This window comes from Triticum aestivum, chromosome 2A (genome assembly GCF_018294505.1).
Source record: "Triticum aestivum cultivar Chinese Spring chromosome 2A, IWGSC CS RefSeq v2.1, whole genome shotgun sequence".
In the NCBI taxonomy this organism is placed as follows: domain Eukaryota; kingdom Viridiplantae; phylum Streptophyta; class Magnoliopsida; order Poales; family Poaceae; genus Triticum; species Triticum aestivum.
In genome coordinates, this window is record NC_057797.1 from 18,649,425 (window position 1) to 18,673,304 (window position 23,880).

General features: G+C 45.7%; 2 protein-coding genes and 1 pseudogene across 2 annotated transcripts in view; all 3 read left to right on the top strand.

The window, feature by feature from the left end:
* Nucleotides 1–2,342: 2,342 nt before the first annotated feature.
* Nucleotides 2,343–3,511, top strand: LOC123184339 (pectinesterase inhibitor 7). The gene has a single exon (XM_044596485.1). The coding sequence runs from the start codon at nt 2,737–2,739 to the stop codon at nt 3,373–3,375; it is 639 nt and encodes a 212-aa protein (XP_044452420.1). The 5' UTR covers nt 2,343–2,736; the 3' UTR covers nt 3,376–3,511.
* Nucleotides 3,512–14,861: 11,350 nt separating this feature from the next.
* Nucleotides 14,862–16,784, top strand: LOC123191352 (uncharacterized acetyltransferase At3g50280-like; annotated as a pseudogene).
* A 3,153-nt stretch (nt 16,785–19,937) lies between these two features.
* The window catches only part of LOC123187055 (acetyl-CoA acetyltransferase, cytosolic 1), a 5,856-nt gene continuing 1,913 nt past the window's right edge, over nt 19,938–23,880 (top strand). The window contains exons 1-9 of the mRNA XM_044598815.1: nt 19,938–20,106; nt 20,321–20,368; nt 20,740–20,838; nt 20,939–21,112; nt 21,215–21,320; nt 21,639–21,777; nt 22,515–22,592; nt 22,671–22,736; nt 23,104–23,189. Of these exons, the coding sequence (XP_044454750.1) occupies nt 20,341–20,368; nt 20,740–20,838; nt 20,939–21,112; nt 21,215–21,320; nt 21,639–21,777; nt 22,515–22,592; nt 22,671–22,736; nt 23,104–23,189 (776 nt within the window). The 5' untranslated portion in view covers nt 19,938–20,106; nt 20,321–20,340. The remainder of the gene's footprint in view (nt 20,107–20,320; nt 20,369–20,739; nt 20,839–20,938; nt 21,113–21,214; nt 21,321–21,638; nt 21,778–22,514; nt 22,593–22,670; nt 22,737–23,103; nt 23,190–23,880) is intronic.

Sequence of the window (23,880 nt, forward strand, 5' to 3'; positions counted from 1 at the left end):
TTTGAATAAAATACGGCCATTGTTTGAAATGCGTCGGCCTGTTGAGCGCGCATACCGACGCACGTACGCAAACGAATAATCATGTCCGACCGATCTAAACGGAAAAAATCCACGTCCGTTTATGTCGGCCGGTTGGTGTTGACCTAATCAATCCGTGTGCACCAAACCGTTTATTGAACTGAATTTAACGTCCCAAGGCGCCACGGGCACGGACGGTTACTGCCTTCCTTAGTGAGTGCCTCGAGTTACCAGTTCCGGCCATTCTGTTGGTTAGCTTAGCTATCATACCGTGCGTGGCCCTGCGTGCGTGCGTGCGTGCGTGCTGGATCGATCGATCAATTGCTCGGTGAGGGATATACCAATTGCAGCCATCGACATCGATCGGCATCACACACATTTTACCGACGGTGATGGTGTGGGCACGCACAAGCACACGCCATGTCGACGACTTTACCGAATTCGTCGTCTACAGATGGATCTCGACGCACTGACAGAGTGACAGGACCCAATCGGCGTCGTTTCCCCACCCCCCGACATGCTCGTGAATTTTCGTTTTCATGGACTCGTGGAAGATTGCTGGGAAGTTGTGGATCCTTCTCGGCCCGGAGTAGCAGTAAAGGCGTGCATGCAAACATTGTATATATAGTACCCTCTTCGTTGCTTTTCTACTGCGAAATCTATTATTATTAGATGCATCATGAAATTAATTTTCATGTTGTATGATTTTTGTGTTGACTTTAGATATAAAATTAGGATGCTGATATTTTTAATATAAATTTAGTCAGGCTTTGTTAAATTCGGCTTTAGACAAGTTTTATATGCGGAGTAAAATGAAGTTGAGAGAGTACTTACCCATCCTTTATTTGCTTGATTTTATAGATCGATTTGCATTGGCCATTGGATTGAAATACAACGGCCATGGCTTCAACTTACTCCGCCCGTTTCCGTTCCACCCAAACGATGGGAGAAGAGGATGGCACTTGTTCCCGCCTCCATAATCTTTACCCATGCAAATGTGTGTCTTCATCCCTGCCTCCAATGAGGTCCGTCATGGCCTTCCCGCATTCGGCAAGGTCAGGCAAATATGTTGGGTCAGCGGCGGCATTCCCATCTCATATTTGGGACTACACTACTGCTGCTCCACAAACAAAATTCTTAGTTGTCGTTCCTCAAAAAAATAGAAATAATTTAGTTGCCCAAAGAGGAGCAGATGCGATATAAAAAACATGCCTCCAGTTTAGATGTCATGAAAGAGGTCACATAATTAAAATGTAGGGTACCCTGACCTGGATCTAATGGTCTCCAGACTCCGGGTATCTCCAACGCTAGCCCGCAAATTTACTTTTGCACCAGTCCATGTACACGGATGCGGGGGCGGCCATCCAGCGCTGCACACATAAATTTCAAGCTGGGATATAACAAACCGGACGAAATTCATACAAACGCGACGGATTTTCTTATAAAGCGGATTACATTCATTATATTTGAGACATTTGTCATTAAAAGAAAAGCGGCCGGACCCTAAACCTGTCATACGGTGGTGCCGGTCGTCCACTTCGTTTGTACTCGCATCGGCGATCACGTCCCCATCAGTCGTCTCCATGATCAGCGGTGGGGTTTAAGATCTATGAGGTGAAGATGCGGTCAACGACAAGAGTAGAACATGGAAGATGGACCAACCCACTTGGGACACAATGCCCTACCGCCTCTCATGCCCTACTCAACCTCGGAGAGTCTGCGAACTGTCTGTGGCTGATGTCAATGGATGTTGACGGTCCACTACTGCCCACCGGCCACATGCGCCCCCGAAGACAGCGGCGTTTTCCTCCTCGACCGTCTGCTTTGCCCGCGTGTGTGCGGCTGCGTCCGCGTCTTGCTGCGCCGGCTCTGAGTTGCGAGCGGCGCATTAAGCACACGCGTCCTCGTGGAGCGCCTCTAGGCCGGTGCGCCGCTCAGTGCCGACGCCAGCGAAAGGACGCGTCTGCTTTGGGCCAGCGTCATTGCAGAGCAGCCGCTCGACGGTGGCATGAATGCGGGCAGCTGGCGTCAGACGGGAACGCTCGCGGGCGAGGAGGAGGGTTTTGGGTGGGCAAGGGTAGTCAGGAGTGGGCGAGGTAGTGGTCCGGACGCCCGCAAAGCCCTCGCCCCCACTTTTATCTCAGGTTTGCGAAAAAAAGCGCGTCCGGACCCATCCACGGATCGATACAAGACCACATTGGATGGCAAAATACGTTCATGCCGCGTGGTTCGAAGGAGATTTGAGGGTCAGCATTGGAGATGCCCTCACGTCACACCGTTGAAACATTTTTAGACACAACACATGAGATACAATATTTTGAGTGTACGTAGTAGATACTACAAATTTATACGGAGTATATCATCATAAGAAGAAGCCGGGCACGACGCCCGACTTTGCCTAACATTTTCCTTTTCCAAGGAAAGACCGGAGAAGAAGAAGCCGTGGCGAGTAAAAGAAGAAGGTGTGACGACCGCTGAATCTGCAACGCCACGGCTGGTCTGGTCACTCGCAACTCCACGTCCGAGCTGCTCTGCCTAACAAATCTTATATATTCCCTCTTCTGCCCTTCCCACTACTCCCCGTCGACTTGATTCGCCGGCGCCGACGACGAGCCCGATTCGACTCCGACGCACACCACCACGCTGACACAACTCCACAGTCCACGCGCACACAAGCAAAGAATCCTTTCCTCTCCTCCCAGCGACAACAAAGCCAAGATGAGCGGGCGCCACCTCGTCCTCCTCCCCTGCCTCCTCCTCCTCCTGGCCGCCGCCGGCAGCGTTGCGTCGGCGTCGAGCCCCCCGAAGGTGAGCCCGGCGGAGGCGACGGGCTTCGTGCGCCGGTGCTGCCGGGCCACGAGCTACCCGCGCGCGTGCGAGCGGAGCCTGGTCCCGCGCGCGCCCGCGGTGGGCCTCAGCCCGCGCCGGCTCGCGCAGGCCGCGCTCGCCGCCGCCGCCGACGCCGCGCGCAACTGCTCCGCCTACATCGGCTCCCCCTCCTCCTCCTACGCGTCGTCCAAGGGGAAGGGCGCGATGGGGGACTGCGCCGAGATGGTGCGCGACGCGGCGGACCTGCTGAGGCAGTCGGCGGCGGAGCTGGGCGGGCGGGTGGGGCGCGCCTCGTCGCCGCGCTTCGCGTGGTGCCTCAGCAACGTGCAGACCTGGGCCAGCGCCGCGCTCACGGACGCCGAGACCTGCCTCGACTCCCTCGCCACCTACGCCGGCGCCGGCGCGCCCCGGGAGGACGTGAGGCGCCGCGTCGTCGCCGTCGAGCAGGCCGCCGGCATCGCCCTCGCCCTCGTCAACCGCCTCCAGCCCGCGCGCCGCACCGCCACCGCCAGCGCCAGCCACCAGTAGCCGCTGCTGCTATCTATCCATTCCCCGTCGCCGTTGTAGCTACTACATATTCTATTCCCCTTCGCCATTGCTGCGGCCTCTGCCAGACATGTGTACGGATTACATTACTGCTAGTGAAACAATTTCACCATCACCATCACCATCGTCTACATGATTTTGGCTTGGACGTGGATCACAAAGTTGTCGGTTTCGTCGGCGCCTGGATCCACCGTACGCACCGCCTTCATTGCGATCGCTAATTCTGTCTCGTCCATGACGAGACAGGGCCGGCAATCTTTCACGAGCAGGGACAGGCGGTGGGGCACCGATCTTGATGGGTGTTTTGGCGGTGGCGGTGGTCGGGTCACGTCACGTCGCGGCGTCGAGGTCGAGGTCGATCGATCTGTAGACGAAGACGAATTGGGTGAACCTCGTCGACATGGCGTGTGTGTCCACTCCATCGCCATCAGTATACGCACATGATGTTGGCAGTCATTGCGAATTTGCGATTGGTCCCCGTTGCATTTCGCTGCCACCTCCCTCCCACTCCCAGGGCAGGGCAATTGATGATGGCCGCCCCCATCACCAAATTAACCACCAGCCAACACAACGACTGCAGTTCGTGGCCCAAGATAAGAAAATCCGTCTTCGTTCAGTCAGCAGTCCACCATCGGCTTCGACTCTGTACGTAGCGGCAAGCTGAATAACATCGGCGCCAAGGATCGCGGCAAGGGTGATGGATCCTCCAGCGCAATGTGACTGCCACTGCAAAGTGAAACTGTTCCGCTAGGAGGGATGAGATCTCATCATACTTTTTCCTTGTTGCTTGTTCGTGGTTGCAACCTGAACAACACAACATTTTCGGCGCTTTTATTCGGCTTGCTAATTCTTGTTCCTCTACCAGGCCGGGAAGGGATTCGCGAGCGATGGCCGGGAGGTGGTTGGCTCCTGCCATTGCGTCCAAGTGGACCCGTAAACCAGGGACTGCCGTAAACGACGGATACCGGTGAGCTCGTCGACATGGCCGACGTCAGGATCCGTAAACGACACATCCTGATGCTTGCTTGCTACCTTCAGATCGCCGAATCCGACTGAAAAACACACCAGCCAGGCGATTCTTCTGGGTCTGGCGCTGTGGCGAAGCTGGATTTGGATGACCGGCCGCCATGGCCTGCTGCGCTGCAGAATTTTGCAGTCGGCAACCGCGCTGGGGTGGTTGCACGACGAGATGGAAGGTCGGATGCTGAAATTATGCCATGGAATTCAGAAAGCATAATATCATATTCTCAACTTTCCTTTTTTATTTATCAGTCTGTCTCTATTCAATTTTTGTGATAAAGACACATGAACATGTTCTCAGGGAAAATACTTTTTTTTCATATTTTTGTGATAAAAGTACATAAACATTTTTGTGGCATAAAATGTAAACTGCTTTTCAAAATTTGGCGCACCCTTGAAACCATCGGCGAGTCCTCCTTCGGACCGCGCACTAGTTCAGTGGGCCGGCCCATATCCTGGCCTTGAGTGGTTTTCTTTGTTGGTTTGTTGATTTGGTCGGTGCCGTGGCAAAACCGGCCCCTTGCCCCTGGTTTCTGGGGAAAATATATAAGCCGCATGGTCCAAAGCCCACCCGTATTAAGCAAATTTATATATTTTTCTACGGAAATAGTTTACACAACAATGGAAGCTGAAAAAAATGTTCATGAACTCAAAAGAAAAGAAAGTAGAAAAATTAAAGAAAAGTCGTAACAGAAAAAGGGAAAGAAATGTAGGAAACAAGAATGAGGACGCTTGGATGCGTGTTAGCATGTATTTTGCAAACGGGCGCACACACACCCACCTTGCTGGGCCGGCCCATCTACACTTTCTCCTTTCTTCTTTTTAGAACACGGAAATAACACACTCGTGGACAATCAAACGAGAGACCTCTCTCTTGGTAACCCACCCGCCACGCAGACAGATCGTGTATACTTTTCCCTTATCAACGTTTTCCGTTTTTTATTCTAGTTTTTTCCTTTTTCCTTATTAACTTTTCCTTTTCTATTTTTCCTTTTCTTTTTAAATTTGACGAACTATTTTTCAAATCCAATGAACTTTTTTCCATGTTGATAAGCTTTATACGAAATTGATGAACTTTTTTTCAAATTCATTGAGCCTTTTCCAAAATCGATGATTTTTTTAAATTTGATGAACTTTTTTTCAGATTCCATAAACTTTTTTCCAATTTTGATGAACTTGTTTCAGATTCGATGAACCTTTTGTATAATTCTATGAACTTTTTTAGATTTGATGAACATTTTCTAAAAATCTAAGAACTTTCTTAAAAATTCATAAACTATTTTATAATTTGTGATATATATATATATATTTTTAAAAGCCGTGGACATATTTGGATTCACGTTTTTTTCTTTGTCATATTTTTAAAAATAATGTATACTACATATACTGTTTATGTTATTTGGTGTACTAGAATGAGGCTCAAATAGAGTACTTTCCAGATTGTAGTCGAGATGGTGAGGTCGGTCAAGTGGTTATGGCGAGTTCGAGACCCAGTTCTCCCATTTGATGGTTTACATGTTCTTTTGCCACTTTTGTCTTGACGTTTTTTTTTTTTTTGAGGCAAACTTTTGTCTTGACGTTCACTTCCTGCGAGCGCACGCGAGAGTTACTGGGCCAGCCCGCTATTCGCCCTTGCGAGCGCCAGATGATTATCTAATCGTTGCTAACAGCGCCAGATAGGAGCTCCCCCAACTGGACGATTTGTGCACGTAAATGTAAGGAAGATGCATTTGCCGGCCCATTTAGGGCTGGCATGTAATAAGAGGATGACTTCGCACTTCGGGTAGCGAGCAGGTTTCAAGTTTTTTTCTTATTTTTATTGGTTTTCAGGCGACTTTTGATTTTTTTCATAAACTATGAACAATTATTATTTTTAAACATTTTTTGAAATTTGAGAATTTTTTTAAAACATGTTTTCTGATGATTTGTGAGTGTTTTTCTAATAAATGGGAATATTTATTGAAAATTTTCAACATTGGTGAAAAACATTTACGAGAACATAAATATTTAAGTAAAATTGTGCCCATCATACATCATTAGCACTTAAATATCCACCGCGTGTCGGTGTGCTCATTGGACACATACATCACTATGTATTATTTCGAATAATTCACCCGCCCGTTCAGAATGACACGTGAAGGGCGTCTTGGTAATGTTCCCCATCAGTCAAACTTTGCATGTGCCAAATGATTCAAAATCAAAAGACGGAAAAGCTCCATCTTTATGAAGTCTTTCCATACGTTTCTTTCCGATGTGGCCAAGTCGGCAGTGCCACATGAAAGTGGTATTTTTCTTGAAGCATGCAAATTTGAAAGGCGACATCATATATTGTACTCCCTCCGTCCCAAAATCGTTGTCTTAGATTTGTCTAGATATAGATGTATCTAATACTAAAACGTGACTTGATACATCCATATTTGGACAAATCTAAGATAAGAATTTTGATACGGAGAAAGTAGGAAAATAAAAAATTACAAAAAAGGGGTGTGAAATTTCTGATGGAAAAAACGGTGGCATGAGCTTGCGAATGCAAAAAAACATGACGAACTGATGAGTTGACATCAGCAAAAGCAAATTATTTGCGCAAATATAAAACGAGTATAGAAAAAGAACGATGAAACGGTTGAAAGGAATAACGTAGATGGTGTGAAGGAGACGAGTACTGAAAGCTCATAGTGGAACAAGTGGACCGAGGATAAAGAAGGTGAACACGACCATAGGCGCGGAACGACGGGCCTAGAAGGATGGCTGGACGACACATATTTGTACAATATAAACATGTATATTGTCTCGTATTGAAAGAGTTTCAAATTTGTGTCTGTTTTTTTTTATCTTCAAAAAGAAAAACGGACGCAAATTTGAAACTCTCTCAATACAAGATAATAGATGATTTTTTTTTTGGATGACGGCATGGACCAACAGCTGGTTGGAGAAAAAAAAGCAAATATTGCTTCAACCAGTAGCATATACGATATACGCGGTGCAAGTTGAGTGCACGCACCCTTGTTGGTGACCGAGATCCGAGCGGAGTGACGGAATTGTCGAGCATTTTCGGTGCATGCATAGATGGATCGATGGCCGGAACACACTACACACCGTCTTTTTTGCCGTCCGGCCCTTGCAGGGCGTTTAACGAGACAGCAATCTTTCGCGAGCGCCGGTTAATTGGTGGTCGGCGGTTCACTACAAGAAATCTGTTAATCTATGACGAATTTGCGATGACAATTTTAGAAACTGTCATGGACGGTCTGATACAGCCCTGCAAGCCCGTCAAAAGCCCGCTAAAGCCCGCCCAACCGTTTCGCATATAAAAGGCTAATCCTAACACACTCCTCCACGGCCCCCTCCTCATTCCCCATCGCCGCCACCCACCACCTCTTCCCATCCCTCCTCCCACAGCTCGCCGCCGCCCCCCTCACCTCACCTCACCTTGCAGCTATGGCAGATGGCAGATCCTCCGCATCACCCACCCATCCACACCTCTCGCAACCTAACTCTTTCTCTCTCTGGCGACCCCTCGCGCCGCGACCAACACCTGTAGATTTCGGCGATGTCTACCACCGCACAGCACACCGACGGGCTAGTCTCCGACCCCTCCCTCCTCCGGCCCGTCTGGATCCGCCAGCACTAGTCTCCGGCGCTTGTCCACGACCCCTACGGGCTAGGGTTTCGGTTGCGGCATCGCGTCCATCGCCGGCGCTTCTCCGGCGGCTCCTCTCCCTCGTACAACGCACTCCATCCCGCCTCTCCGCCTCCTGATGGCGTCCCCTAGCTCGATGCGCTCGTGCGAGTTGGGCTGGACGGCGGGGAGCCGGACCTCCTCTGCCGCCTCTCCGGCGTGGCTATGCTTCCTGTGTCGACCTCCTCTGCCGCGCCATGGTGGTTGCCGACCTGCACTGTGACCACTGCATCACCAATTAACCTCTTCAGTGAGAACTTGGTACCTCTGCCTTCCTCCTCTATGGCATCCTCTGCTTATATTATTTCATCCGCTGCTCCTGAATTATTCACGGAACTCTACCGTGTGTATTGGAACTTGCTTTCTCAAAATTTACTTGTAATATTCGCTTGTGACCGGTCAGTTTTGATTCCTGATCTATATTAAGCATAGGTTAAGGCTGCATTTTCACTTAGATTGCATAGCGAATTTTGACAGATATATATCTCACGAATTCTATAAGCTTGAACATTGCATGATTGATAAGAGGACATCCAGGACAGGTGAAGCCGGTATTTCATTTTAGTTGGCACATTTCAAGGACTAGTAATATGGTGTCTGATATATGTGTTTTAGTCTTACCAATGCAAAGATGGAAAATATGTTCGGTTCCATTTATTATTATTATCCAAAGGATGGTGAGTGTTGCACAACTTCAAGTTTCTGATGTTAGTTCATTATTATAATTCCAAGTAATAAATAGATACTTGTTTCTTTATGCAAGACAAACCTCAAGTATATCATGAAGAAAGGGAAAGTAATGTGTGGGTAGCCATTGTACATTGTTCTTTCATAGTTCAGTTAGTATGCATTTGAATCAATTCATCAAGACTCCAGTTAGTAAATTTAGACATTTGTGAAGGCAGTTCTTTAAGAATTTGGTTCAGTTGAGATAACATATGCATTTCAGTAATAATGAAATGAAACCGCACATCCAGTTGACACACTAATATCTTTGCTTTGGCATATTATAGTTGGTACATCTCCCACCTGGTCGACGTCGACGCCACAATCCTCCAGCAGAACATGGTGAGCTTGATACCCTTCCATCCTTCGGCTTGTCTTATTCTTGATGTGAATTATTCACACTGTACATTTTGAGCCGTTCAAGGTGTGGACTGTTCCATAGCAAATCTGCATTGGACCATGTCCCTGATATCATGCATTGCATCCATACTCTACTAGAATAGCTATCTCTTGGTGTTCATAAATCCTGATTCTGCTTGTATCTAAGTAACCATTGATTAATTGATTTTTCCGTGTCATAAAATATTGTGTAGTTCTCATGCAAGCCAATGATCATATAGTACTCTCAATGCTAGTCAAGTGGGAAACCGCTAGCCATGAGCATACAGAATCGTTATGAACAGAAGTAACATGGATGATAGACTAGCTTTTCTACCCGTCCTTGAATATAAGCGAAGCATGATCAATTCAAGCTGCGCTTTCCTAACTATTAGTTCACTGTTCTTGTTTCATAGTTCACTACAGTACAGATTTTGAATTTTTCATCTAATAAGAAGTACACAGCTTAGTGCTCCACAAATAAACTATCAGTGTGGGAGATCTCTCAATGAAACTGTATCATATTCTTCATTAATATTTTGCATGCCATTTGAAGTTCACTTGGCAAGCAAGTATTGTTTAGTAATGAATTTGTTGGCACTTTGAGTTGAACTTGTAGCATAAATATCGAGCTAGATGAAAATTCCTTTGGTGCTGACTTTGATTTAAACATTGAGTTAATATAGTCCACAATATCACATATTTTGATTCGAACTTGGCCTATGTTTATGTCCAGTTTGTATTAATTATCTTGAAGTTAGACTCTGTCACTTGTTTACTGCCATTCTTGTTTGTGAAGGAATGGCGTGGTACAGTGTATATGCTGGCAGAATTTTCTTTACATAATTTCCAACTGCTCGCTTGTACAGAAGATTATTCCTCCATTATTCTTTTGCGTTTCTGATTGAATATTTAAGTTTTGTATTAATATGGTTGCAAACAATGTTGATGCAAGTGCATCTTCATCCTGCTGTACTCATTGTTTCTTAATATAGTTGTATAAATAATTAATCCTTCTTTTTTTCCTTCTTCTTTAGGTTTGCAAGCTAACAGTTTAATTGTTGTTGAGTTTTTTCGCTTGTTACAACAGAGGTGATGGATTTTGTACTACTGTATTTCCAGAAATGCGTGTACACAAAGTTGCAATCTGAAGGAGCGATGGAAGTGAAAATTGCGCGCTTTATTTAAGAATACTAGTAAATGGTATATTGTTTTTGCTTCAGATTTAGGAGTGTTTGATCGGCTACATAGTGCATTTGTCCAGTCTCAAAATTTCAGTGTTATTACTAGCATATTCTCTAATTCTCTGTATTATTAAATATCTACTCTGTCTCAATTCTTTATCACATCTCATGTTGAAGTGTGGATCATTTCATTGCCTAAAATGGTCTTGCCTTTGAGTCTTTTTATTTTACCTTACATGCACAAAGAAGTTTATTGACAGAAATTAGTTTTAATTGATGAAGAAAGTATGCCTCTAGTATTACTTTATTCATGTTTTATTAACTATGAACTAAATTGTAATTGTATGGAATCATCCACTTTTATATACAGGCCCTGTCACGCGCATATAAACTTGATTTTGTTGTAATTGATGAATGTGAAATGATCTGTCTGTCCTTTATTTTAAAATGCTATTGACCTTTTCTATGTTTGGATCATAAAATGTCACATTTATAGAACAATTTTTTGAACTTGTAACTAGTCTGCTTCTTCTCACGTGTGGTGCCACATTTATGTGGTACCTTAATATAGTAGTGGTGTGTCCAAAGATGATTGCTTGGAAAATCAACTAATATTATTACTCTGCATTCATTTGGGGGCTGGCTTTTATAACTTAATATAATTTTGTATGTGTTCTGGTTCTATGCAAGTTTGGCATGTTACTGGAGATTGAAGCTTTTCAGTGGGAATTATTTTGGTTCGGATAACTGCCCTGAAGCCGTGGTGTAGTGTTGCAGATTAAAAATCTGCTAGTAGTGCATTTTCTTTGAAGTCATGTTACTCTATTTTTAAAATGCTTATAGCGCTTTCTAGATATGCTTGTAATGTTTTTATATTCAGCTTTGTTTTTTCATATCAGACTAGATTGTTGGATCTCTGTATTGTCATGTGAGCAACTGCTATTTTTGAATGAATATAATTTGGTTGTCCTACTGTAAAGTCTGTTGCATCGAGAAAATGGGCTGGACAAAAAAAGGTGCTATTGGGTTGGACTGAAAAATTGGTAGGCTAAAGGCGTTGGACTGTCCACCAAAAATATTGGGCCAAATTCCTAATTGGGCTGAATACAACATGGGCCATGTTATCCTCCACGTCAGATCCAGGTAGATGCCCCACGTTGCAGCCACGTCATGTAAATTGGTGATGGTCTTTTCCGTCACAGCCTAGTTTGGGCTTGGCGGGCCTCAGGCAGATCCTTGACGGCCAAGATCCGTCGTGGAACGTCGTCATGGAACGTCTGATGTCAAATTATGACGCGATATACATGACGGATTTCAGATCCGTCATGGGTGGGTACGCATGACAGTTTTTGGTTGATTTGTGACGGACCAGGACTGTCATGTATTAACAAGTTTCTTGTAGTGGTTGGGTTCCGGCACTGCGTCGGTCGTCGTCTCGTCGACGTGTGCATGCTGCTGCTTGTTCGTGATCAATCTGGATTCTGGATAGGGTAACAAACTAACAACGTTGTCGATTTTTAATGATGAGCAATCATGGATGGATCGATGTTCGATGGGAACACATGCATTGCTGTTCACAAACTTTTTAGAACGAAGACGCCAGACGTGTCCGGCTTTAAATTAATAAAGCCCACAACAGGCAGCGTGGCATCACCCCAATTCCCTGGCGGTAGGGTTGCATGCCCTACCGCCAAAAACCACCTACGTATTGAACACAATGCGTGCTCGTGCCTACCGCCAAGCACCTTGGCGGTAGGGTTGTGCAGGCTACCGCCAGCCCTTTTGGCGGTAGCGATATTTCCTACCGCCAAAGTCTCTGGCGGTAGGCTCTTAGACCCTACCGCCATGGACTCTGGCGGTAGCAAAAGGGTCAGATCTCGAAAAAAATTCAACCTAGGGTCAGATCTCAAATAGGTTTTAGAAAAGGGTCAAAACACGAAATTTAGCCACAACCGGCCAAGTGTGGCATGCTGTACCGCAAAATTTGGGGCGAAATTGGCAGCCAGCCAAGTGTGGCATGCTGTACTGCAAAATTTGGGGCGAAATTGGCAGCCGGCCAAGTGTGAGTGGCGCGATGGCTTCATGTCCAGGAGCATAAAACAAAATGGTCACGCAACTCACGGACAAAAATGTCTCTAAGCCAGAAAAATATATTTAAAAAGTTCGATGATTGTTTGCTTCTTTCTTTTGAGAAGATGTCATCGATGATTGTTGGAAACCATAAAAAGTCAAAAAATATATAAAATATGGAATTAAGAGAGACCATAATATGATGGAAAACATGAATGACAAGGCTATGGGCTCTATTGGGCCCGGAGAAATCCGCCCAAGGAGGGGCTCACGTCTGATTAGTTAGTTGGTGAGACAATAGCTTACCAAGACGATGACTAGTAGCTGGTACAAGAGGATGATCAGACGCACTGGACTGAGACACGACCCAGACTCCTATGGGAGGTAGCAGTGGGGAATCTTAATATAAGACTGCCTTCTCAACCAATTTAAATACCCATTAAGTTTGACAGTTTTTCCCATCTTTCTATTCAACCATTAAATAAAAATAAAATACTTTTAAACGGTTGAAGTTATACAGGAGAGGTTTCAAAAATAATAATGCAAAAAAGAACATGTTTATGTTTGACAAAGAAAATGTTCACCTGTCTCAATTAAGCCTCCGCCTAACTCGTAATAGTTATTTTATGACAAAAAAATGTTTTCTATAATCATACAAGGGGGGTGCAGTAAGTCAATTTATAATCTTTAACACTGGAGTGAAATCCAGCACCCAGTTTACTTTCTGCTTGTGGTAACATAAGTCCCTCCCTTGAAGTAAGATTCCGCACAATAACTAGGTCTTCTCTATGTCAATTAGGCATAAATGAAACTCTAGTAAAATCACATAAAACTAAAAGGTGATAATATCTGATCATTAAAGAAAGTTGAGGGCATGCTTAAGTTAATTGATATTTTTCATTATACTTGTTGTGATTCAAGTTAACACAAATTGTTTTTAAACCATGGTTATGAACAAAAATCAATTTATGTTAATTTTTTTATGGAGATTTTCTTATGCCCGTGAAATATGTTCCTGTATTTAACAAAACTGTTCACATAACTTGCTAAAAATATTTGGCACAACAAAGTAACTCCATTGCTTTGTTTTACATTCTTCTCAAAATAAATTGCTACTGCTACGCATTATATAGATCTGTGGACAGAAATATATACTACATGCACATCCTTATAAGCTACCGTGTCAATTGTATATTAAAACTACAGAAAATAATTATAAATAGCTAAATAATAAATAAAAGAAAGAAGATAGTAATAAAATAAAATAAAGTATAACAATAATTAAATAAAATAAAGGGGAAAATCGTAAAGTAAACCTGGCTTACTTTTTTTGACCATTTACAGTAGGGGAAAATCACTACTGTGATCTTTTTCATTATATGTTAGGGGTTAAAAAGAGTTACAAGGTGGCATGATCATGCCAGTTACAGCCAGTTTGTGAGGAACATGATTACATAAATAATTATTACATACTATCTAGTCAAGAAATCATGCCCTCCTTGATATTGGGCCTAGCTCTGATCACTGTGTCTTTGAAGTGTGTTGTGAAGTTGATCCTGCATTGTAGGTGAGCCTGACTTACTTGTTTAGGAAAATGGACCCTTATTTATAAAAACAATACATTCCTATCTATACGATACATACAAAGCACATCCACCATAAATATGTTTGTACGATACAATTTTTTGGCGCATACCTTTTTTTGCATATTCATCAACTATTAAGATAGTACAAAGAACATTAGAAATAAAAAAATATTACGTTCAGGTCCGTAGTCCATCTAGTGACGACCACAAGCAGTGGAGCGAGGCGAAGGCGCACCGCCATCATCGCCACTTCCTTATCTTCTTTTTTTTGAAAACCACCTCATATATTAATTAACCAACATAGTTATTACAATCACTCATTACAAAATTCACCACGCAAGGCGGAACACCACTAACTAAGATAACATTTGATCTATTATCAAAGCTAAATTTAGCGATCATATGGGCCACCACATTGGCCAAGCGATTGATCTTGGAGATCTTAAGACTAGATATAAGCTTGGAGATACTCATCGCTTCCTTCTTCAAATCCACCAACGATGATCTGTCAAAATTTTCATTTTCCAGGGTCGCCACCACAAACGCACAGTCAGTCTCTAAGATTATAGAATTTTGTAGAGTAATACCTATATAAAGACCGGCAATGCAAGCATGGAGCTCCGCCTCCTCCACGCTTTTACAAAGTCCAATGAAATCCCAGGAGGAGACTATGACCCTCCCAGAAGAGGCCCTTGCCACCACCCCACACTCGCCGCACAAATGCTCTCCACAATACTTGCATCGTCACTTCCTTATCGAAGCAGAGCAAATATTATTATAATAGACAGTCGAGAAGTCGCCGTGCGTTTTGGGGTCTACCCAACCATGCATGCTATACGTATGGCGATTTTCATTGGATTTTTGTACGATGTTGAAGATCGAACCAAAATGCACCACGTCGTTGGATTGCAACGTCGTACCGAAATTGGACAAGAGGTGTTTGTAGTTTGGTTCTCGTTACCTTCCGCAGGTTTCGAGAAAAATGTGTCGTATGTAGGGTGTGGTTATGGTTTAATGAACCACGCGAACCACGCGGTGGCCATTTCGCAAAAAGTAAAAAAAAAACTGCGAGATCTTAACTCGCTCCTGCTCTCCATATATATATATCCCACACCCCGCAGCACACCCTTATCGAAAAAAAAAGGCATACAGCACGCAGTCCACACACACGATCGAGACAAACTCACGTCCTGGCTGCTGCTCCGGCGATCAAAGATGAAAGGTGGCGGTGTCAAAATCTTGTCGCGGCGCATGGTCAAGCCGGAGTATGAAGCGAGCTCGCGGCCCCGGGAGGCTGAGACCGTCCACCTGACGCCATGGGACCTGCGGCGGATCACCGTGGACTACATCCAGAAGGGCGTCCTCCTACCCAAGCCTTCGGCCAGTATGCACGCCGTCGAGCAACTCGCGTCGTCCTTCGCGCGCGCCCTGGGCCGCTTCTATCCCCTCGCCGGCCGCTTCGCCGTCGCACCGGTGGCCAACGACGGCAACGAGTCGCCGTCGCGTCAGCCGGGCCTGGCGATCTCGCTCTGCTGCAGCGACGAAGGCGCCGAGTTCGTCCACGCCGTGGCGCCCGGGGTCACCGTCGCCGACATCACCGGCGCGCTCTGCACCCCACGTGTGGTCTGGTCCTTCTTCCCTCTCAACGGGGTGCTCGGCACGGACGCCGTCGTGGACCCCAGCCTGCCGCTCCTGGCCGCGCAGGTCACCGAGCTCGCCGACGGCGTCTTCGTCGCCATGTCGCTCAACCACTGCGCCGCCGACGGGACGACGTTCTGGGACCTGTTCAACACATGGTCGGAGATCAGCCGAACTAAGAAAGACATGTCCACGCTGCCGCTACTCCGAGTACAGAGGTGGTTCCACGACAGCTGCCCCGTGCCGATCCCGCTGCCCTTCGCCAAGGTGCAAGACATGGTGAGGCGGTTCGAGTATCCGCCAGTGCAGGAATGCTCGATCCATTTCTCCCCGGAGAGTATAAAGAAGCTGAAGGTGATGGCCAATGCCGAGATGGCCGGCACGGCCACGGCCACCATCTCCTCGCTGCAGGCCCTGTTCGCGCACCTATGGCGAGCGGTGTGCCGAGCCCGGGCGCTGGCTCCGGAGCAGGAGACGAAGCTCACGCTCCCCATCGGATGCCGGACACGCATGAAGGGCATTCCGCAGGGCTACCTGGGCAACGCGGTGGCAGGCGCGGTCGCCAGGACGCCCGTCGGCGAGATCCTGGGCGACGGCCGGCTGGGCCGGGCGGCGTGGCTACTGAACCGTGCCGTGGCGCCGGTCGACGAGGCGGGCTTGAAGGCCGACCTCGCGTCCTGGTCCCAGAACCCCAGGTTCAGGTACGCGGCCGACTACGGCACCGAACATGGGGTGGTGGTGATGAGCGGCTCGCCGCGGTTCGACGTGTACGGCAACGACTTCGGGTGGGGCGGGCCGGTGGCCGTCCGGAGCGGCGCCGGGAGCAAGCTGGACGGGATGGTCACGGTGTACGAGGACGGCGGAGGGAGAGGCGGCATGGAGCTGGAGGTGTGCCTCGCCCCTGATGCGCTCGCGAGGCTCGTCGCCGACGAGGAGCTGATGGGCGCGTCCTCCGTAGGAGCTCGACTGACCCGAGGCGGCAGGTGCACCGGCGGTGCATCGGAGGAGTTTGCGGGCGGAGGCATGTATCAGTCGTACAGTGGTGCCGGTGATCGAGCCGGTGATCTCATGCCTGAGCCCCAGTACCAGAACCAAATAATGTTGCCCTAGATGGAAGTATAGGAATGTACCACCGTACGTGCTGTGCACAAGCATGGATGAATGCGCTCTTCATTGGAGCCTGCCGTTGATGTATTATTGGTGCTGTACTTCGAGCTAGTATTTTTATGAACAAGCAACATTGAGGGAGTGAAGTAATGACCGACATCGATCGTCTGGTATTTTCTCCAGAAGAGATTTTGGATCAATGACAGACGGGACGAGGCTTGCACATGCATGTGCATGCATGTGGAGTCAAGCCGGCACGCAACACCGGGCAGTCAAGAGACCAATGAAGGTGGACCTGGTCGACCTACCCACCTATGCACGCGGCGCTGCTGCATGTGGCGTGCTCCTCCTACTCTACGCCCCTGGCCGAAGGATAAGAGGAAATCGCGTCAGGGCCCAGTAGTGGCAGCCTTTTCATTCTTTATAGTATATATTGAAATAAACATTCAAAAAATATGTTGAAATAAAATTCAATAATATATTGAATCAGTAACTGTAAGTTATAAACTACATATATTGCGAAAAATGTATTGTCGTATCATGTTTCAAAAACATTCGTGGGGTAAAAATCAATTATTTTGAAAAATGTTAACGTATTTAGAAAATTCATGTATTAGAAATAAAAAATTATATCATGTTTAAAACATGTTAATGTCTTGAAAAAGTTCGCCTATCCTAAAAAAAGTGTATGATTTTTGGAAAATATCATGCATTAAAAAAACGTTTTTATGCCAAAACCGAAAAGGGAGAAATAAAAAAACACATGAAAAATAAAATAGACTAAAACCAGATGGAGACACTGAAAAAGGAAACAAAACAGTTCGTCTATGGAGAAAAGCTATGCCAACATTCTTGAAGTTAGGTCTGCCGACGCAAACTATTCGGCTGCGCGCGCAGGTGCCTCTCTTGCGGATCCACCATCTACCGAGCCATGAGACTCGTGGGACCCCGTTGTTGTGCATCAGAGCTACCTAGGGTTTTCCTTTTGGTCATCAATACCAGTTTGATGACCACCATTATGTTCCCAGGAGTAGTAGTCCTGATCCACAATTTTGTCTACTATAAGTGACTTTTACTATATTGATTTCAATGAATTCCTAAATTAGTAGCGGTTATGTATTGACTTCTATGAGCACTACGTGTGCAACATTTTCATTTTTGCTTGAATTAGTTTGATGAGTTCCCTTATTTGTTCAAAGTGTGCATAGCATAATAGGAAAAAAAAATATGCAATTGGTAAGCATGTGATTATCATTTTAGGCTATAGAATTTAGGTATAATTTTGGAGATGCTCTTAACCTCCTTGAGCGATGGTATATTTTGTATACATACTTTACCATGTAGTGGGACAACTTTTCTACTTCCAATGCACAATAATGCAAAACTATGCATTTTTTAGGTACGGGGACTATGTTCTTAAAGCAAATCTGGCGGATGCATCATATTGGTCCAATCGGCATTATAATTGTCCATACGGAGTTTGAGATCCAAAAACTCTAGTGAAGGCATCATATTGGTCTGATCAGTATGCTAACTGTTCATATAGAGTTTGAGATCCAAAAGACGAGTCTAGTAGAGTTATCATATCAGTGCGCTTTGTCATTAACCATTTGTGTGGGAGGAAAGTTTCACCTCTCTCCCCTCATCCTCTGCATCGCGACCTGTCTTTGCTCCCACTCTCCCCCCCTCCCCCACCGATGGCACAGACGGCAGCACCAATCATGTCACTGTGAGACGAGACAATTAATGGTCATTCTCGCATGGCCAACGACCCACGTATGTTTCCCGCATATTTTCCTGCTGCTCGCCCCCGTTTCCTGTCACGCGTACCATTTTTCACCGCCAGTGGCTATAGAAGGTCAGTGCCTTTCCGCCCCAAATCATCTCCCCATCGTCCCCACAACTCCACTTCCCTTCCTCGTCCTCACCATGTCGCTTCGCCCAAGGCCGGACTGGGTGTCGCTCACCAAGGAGGAGGAACGACGCTTGGACAGGAGGTCGCGCAGGAGGAGACTACCATCTTCGTGGAGGAGGAGGAGGAACGACGGTTGGACACGAAGGCCGCGCAGGAGGAGATCGCCCTCATATCGGAGGAGGAGGAGGAGGAGTGAGATCGTCGAGACATGTTGGAGGTTGTCGCAGAATGCTAGCTGCCACACCAAAGCCCTGACCCCACCACGTTAGAAGCCGTCGGACACACACCAGTGCCCTGCCACGACTGGTTTCCCGTTGCCTCATTGGTAGGGAGGTCTGAGATGCCCGTCATGTCACCTAAGTTGCGACAGTTTCCCCCGACATAATCTTCGAGGAAATAGCCGCATGAGGTCGTTGGCAGCGGAGAGGGAGCGCATCATCTTGGCCAATCACGAATAATCTATGACATCATTGTTGTCATTCGGATGTCCGAGTTACTCTTTTCGAAACACGTCAATGGTAGGAGTTTTGGTTGGTTTTTTTTGGGTGCGGCTAGTTGTTAGTCACCTCAAAATATGATCTGGGTCAGTCGATTCCTATCAGCCGTTGGATACAAAGCAGACGGTCGAGATTGCATCTTCAACCTCCCGCTCATCTTCCTCTTGATCTGACCACCTCGCGTCAGCGGCGAGGCCAGCCTAAAGTATCTGTGGGGTCAATGGTATTTGTTGGATTTTTTTCTTCAGTATGAACAGTAATTGAACAGTGTTTTTAGGCTAATTTTCTAAAAAGCTGTGGGGTCAACTGACCCCACAGACTAACACCTAGCTTCGCCCCTGCCTCGCGTACCACCGGCCGAACAGCCGGCTTCCACCTCCCGCCGCCCGAGCTGGCCCCAGCCGCGGCCCACCGCCGTGCTACCGCGCCCCCCTCCCCCGGACATCCCTCTAGCCCCGGCGTCGACTTTGATTTTCCACGGCGACCTTGCACCATCCGCCGTTCTGCTGCCCCCACCACCGTCGTGCTGCCGCCCCCACCACCCATCCTAAGATAGATGGTGAGGTAGCCCTTCGCGCGAGCTCCTTCCTTCCCTCTGGCCTCCCTCGGGCGAACTCTCGAAATCGACTGACCCCAAACCGAAGTCAGTCAGCTGACATTTAGCTGACGTGTTTTTTTTTTTAAAGATTCTTGGTAAAAGTCCACGTTTCATCTCCAATGGCTGCGAAGCGGGCATTCTTTGTAGGCCTTGGACCGCAGCCCCACTGAATCTGACCCTCAGCGACTGAACCCCTCCCCCGTTATAAACAGCGCAAAACAAGTCCAGACTCCAGCGCCCGATCCCGGCTGCTTGACCCCCGCTCCCGCGCCTCGTGCACTCCGCCTCCGCCGCCGCCAGATCCGACGACCCCAGGCACGCCCCCTCCCTCCCTCTCTCTCTTTCTCTGCATTTTCTTGGCCTGATGCAGATGGTCGTCAATAATCGCGGACCGCTCCTTGGCGCCGCCGGCGTGGCAGCGACGTCTGTCGTCCCCCCTCTGGACCGCGCGTGACGCGACGGCTGCTTGCCTGATCCCGCGGCGACACTGAACCGGAGTTTGTTTTTGTTCGCCTGACTAATTTTGCAGGTCGGAATCGGGGAGCTGCCATGGGTTCACAGAACATCGGCCCCAGAGGTACCACCCGCTTCCTTGTTCCTCGTCTCGCCCCGTATCGTATCCAAGTTTGTGTTCTTCTGAACCAAGCGCGGGCAGCTTGTCTATGATAATGTCCACAATGAGCTCCTTCTTACTAGTTCAGACCTCATAATAAGAAAAGATAATAAAAATTGACGACGATCTGCACAAAGGTGTAAACAAATGATTCACTAATCACTACTGGTGTGGCGTGATGTGAGGCACAATTGGTTTTATTTTCTTGTGTGCACGTATCTGTAAAAATCATTAGAAAAACTGAAAATTAAGGGAAAGATCAGACAAAAGAAAATTTACTGTATGTGGTGTGCGGCAATATATGCTGCAGTTAGTAACTTCTTCCTTTCCGACAGATGTCTGCATCGTCGGGGTCGCGCGCACCCCTATGGGTGGTTTCCTCGGCGCCCTGTCTTCCTTGCCTGCTACCAAACTCGGCTCCGTGGCTATCGAAGGTGAGATCAGCATCTTCTCTATATGCCCCCCCTGAAGGTATAATCTGTTGGCTCTGTTTAACCCGACAGTAATAATAACACACTGACTGGGGGCGATCAGCTGCTCTGAAAAGGGCGAATGTCGATCCATCCCTTGTGCAGGAGGTCTTCTTCGGCAATGTCCTGAGTGCTAACTTGGGGCAAGCTCCAGCGAGACAGGCTGCCTTAGGCGCAGGGATACCGAACACGGTTGTTTGCACCACTGTCAACAAAGTTTGCGCATCTGGCATGAAAGGTTCGAGCTCGTGTGATCATGCCTGTATAATCCGTGCGTACAGTTTCTGTAACTAAAACAGTTTTGAACCGTGGTCCTGTTTTCCCCCCTCCCTTTCTGCAGCAACGATGTTTGCTGCACAGTCGATTCTACTGGGCAGCAATGATATTGTAGTGGCAGGTGGCATGGAGAGCATGTCGAATGCTCCGAAATACATTGCTGAAGCTAGGTCAGTAAAGTGTTTTTCTTATTGTATCTGAATGTAGTGCATAGCTGAAGTTCAATCTTGATTTTTTTTTGCCTGAATAAACTAAGCATACGAGGAGAAAGAGAATGCCAAGATATCCATTTGAGACAGTTTGTTTGACACCTTGTGTTTAGATTGTTCTGTTTTGTACTTTGTATTGCTACACGAACAAATTACTCAGCTAAAATTTTAAATTGTATTACGTGATCTGTTAGAATCGATACATAATACAGTACAATGATAGTGTATGCCTCTTATACTTCTTGCCGGCAACTTAGTGATTTGTGCAATCAAATGCAGAAAAGGTTCTCGTTTCGGACATGACAGCCTTGTTGATGGTATGCTTAAGGATGGCCTTTGGGATGTATATGGCGATTGTGCCATGGGAGTGTGTGCTGAGCTCTGTGCTGACAATCATGCTCTGACAAGGGAAGACCAAGTAAGTTTTGACATATTATAGTAATAACTTTCTAATGTAGTTATTATTCTTATATTTGTCTAACACAGAAGGGCATGTGTTTTGTCAGTTGTTACTTCTAGAGATTCAGTAGAGGTGATTATTAAATATTGGAACACATGGAAAGTTGGTCTTTTGAGTGCACTGAACTTTGTCATTACCGCCCCATACAAGTTGATTATCTATGTTCTTTCTTCATCTTAGGTGCAATCCTGTTTGGTTTGGACCAATATATACATAACTGCCAATGTCTTATCTCAGCGATGCCCTATTAATACCAGCTTGGGCCTATCAACCTTTTAATTTTTCTAGCAGGGATGCTCCCATGAAATTTCTACGGTAGGTTTCAATAATGCTCTACATGAGTACACGAACCTTCGGTTGCTTGCTTCAAACGTGGAAGTGAATTTTTCGTATTAATGTGCAAGAGATCATTTTGCCAAAATTACTGATACCTCACTTTAGGGTGAGGATATCAATATTAATTGTATGATTGCAATGTAGCTCTTTAGTACAGAACACCATGCTTTTGGACAATAATCACTTCCCAAAATTTTATTCTATTTTCCATTTATTGTGGAAGAATATGATATAGCAGAGTTAAATTTGTCAAATACTATCTTTGACATCTTTTTAAGGTATTGATGTAATGTCCTTCTACATTATGACCCATGCATTTATTAGTTGTGACGTATCTGAATTTATACACTCTTATGTAGGATTCTTTTGCTATTCAAAGTAATGAGCGGGGAATTGCTGCTCGTGATAGTGGCGCTTTTGCATGGGAGATCGTTCCGGTCATTTTCTGCCTCTTTGCCAATATTAGTAACCATTCTTTTATTTGTTTTCCTAATGCCCTCTGTCCTATCTACCAGGTTGAAGTTCCTGTTGGCAGAGGAAAACCACCGGTACTTGTTGAAAAAGACGAGAGCCTAGACAGGGTAATTCTTTTCAAACAGAGAAAAACTGGGAACAATGAACTATAAGGCTATATCCTGTGCAATTTTTGTTACCAGTAGCTGTAAATTTCCTTTAAGAACAACCAAATTATTCGCAAAATTATATATTATTTGAAGCATGTTGTGTCTGTCTCCATTCTGTATCTTTTTTTTTTTCATGCATTCTGTAGTGAAATATAATATGTACCAGGGCAGGCTCAAGAAATATCAGGCAGTACATTCTATGTTATTGGCGAAGTTGCTGATAGTCTTCTGGTTAATTAAAACAAGGAAAATATGACATTTGTACCTGTATAATCTTTTTATGTGATACTACTACTGTGTAATATGAGCATTTTATGCCTCTTAGTTTGACCCAGCGAAACTGAGGAAGCTCCGCCCAAGTTTCAAGGAGAACGCTGGCACTGTTACTGCTGGGAACGCTTCTAGTATAAGGTGCTTGTCTTTTTTTCCAGATCTTTGCCTTGATGTGTTTTTCTGTTTTTGTTTTCTTGAATCCTAAGGTTATGTTCTATACAGGCTTTAAACTTAATTAGTTTTCTTGCTGTCCTCTGTACTGCATTCAACTGCTGTTTGTTGTTGCAAATTGCTAGTTGTGTTTAATATTTATGTTTCATCTGCCTGGTATGTTTTTACAATCCAGTTAACGGTAAAGTTTAGTATGTTACTTCATATTTGTATTTCTAGCAGGACTTTTGTAAATGTCTATCCAAATTAAAAATGTTGAAATTCTTATGTAGCCCCTCCCTTCCAAATTAATTGAAGTTCTAGCTTTGTCTTAAGTCAAATTGCTCGATATTTGACCAAGTCTATAGAAATGCTGAAATTCTTATGTACTCCCTCCGTTTTTATTTACTCCGCATATTAGCTTTGACCAAAGTCAAACTTTATACAGTTTGACCCAAGTTTATCAAAAACAGTCTAAACTTTCACAATAAAAAATATATATGGTATGAAAATATATTGAATGATTCTAATGGTATTGACTTGGTATTGTGGATGTTATTTTTTGTTTGTATAAAACTTGGTCAAAGTTTAGAAAGTTTGACCCAAGACAAAGCTGATATGCAAAGTAAATAAAAGCGGAGGGAGTATATAGTTCATTGTTGCCACAGATCCTCTTGTC

What these genes read in the sequence shown, in the direction of transcription:
- LOC123184339 (XM_044596485.1), top strand. Translation starts at nt 2,737, where the DNA reads ATGAGCGGGCGCCACCTCGTCCTCCTCCCCTGCCTCCTCCTCCTCCTG.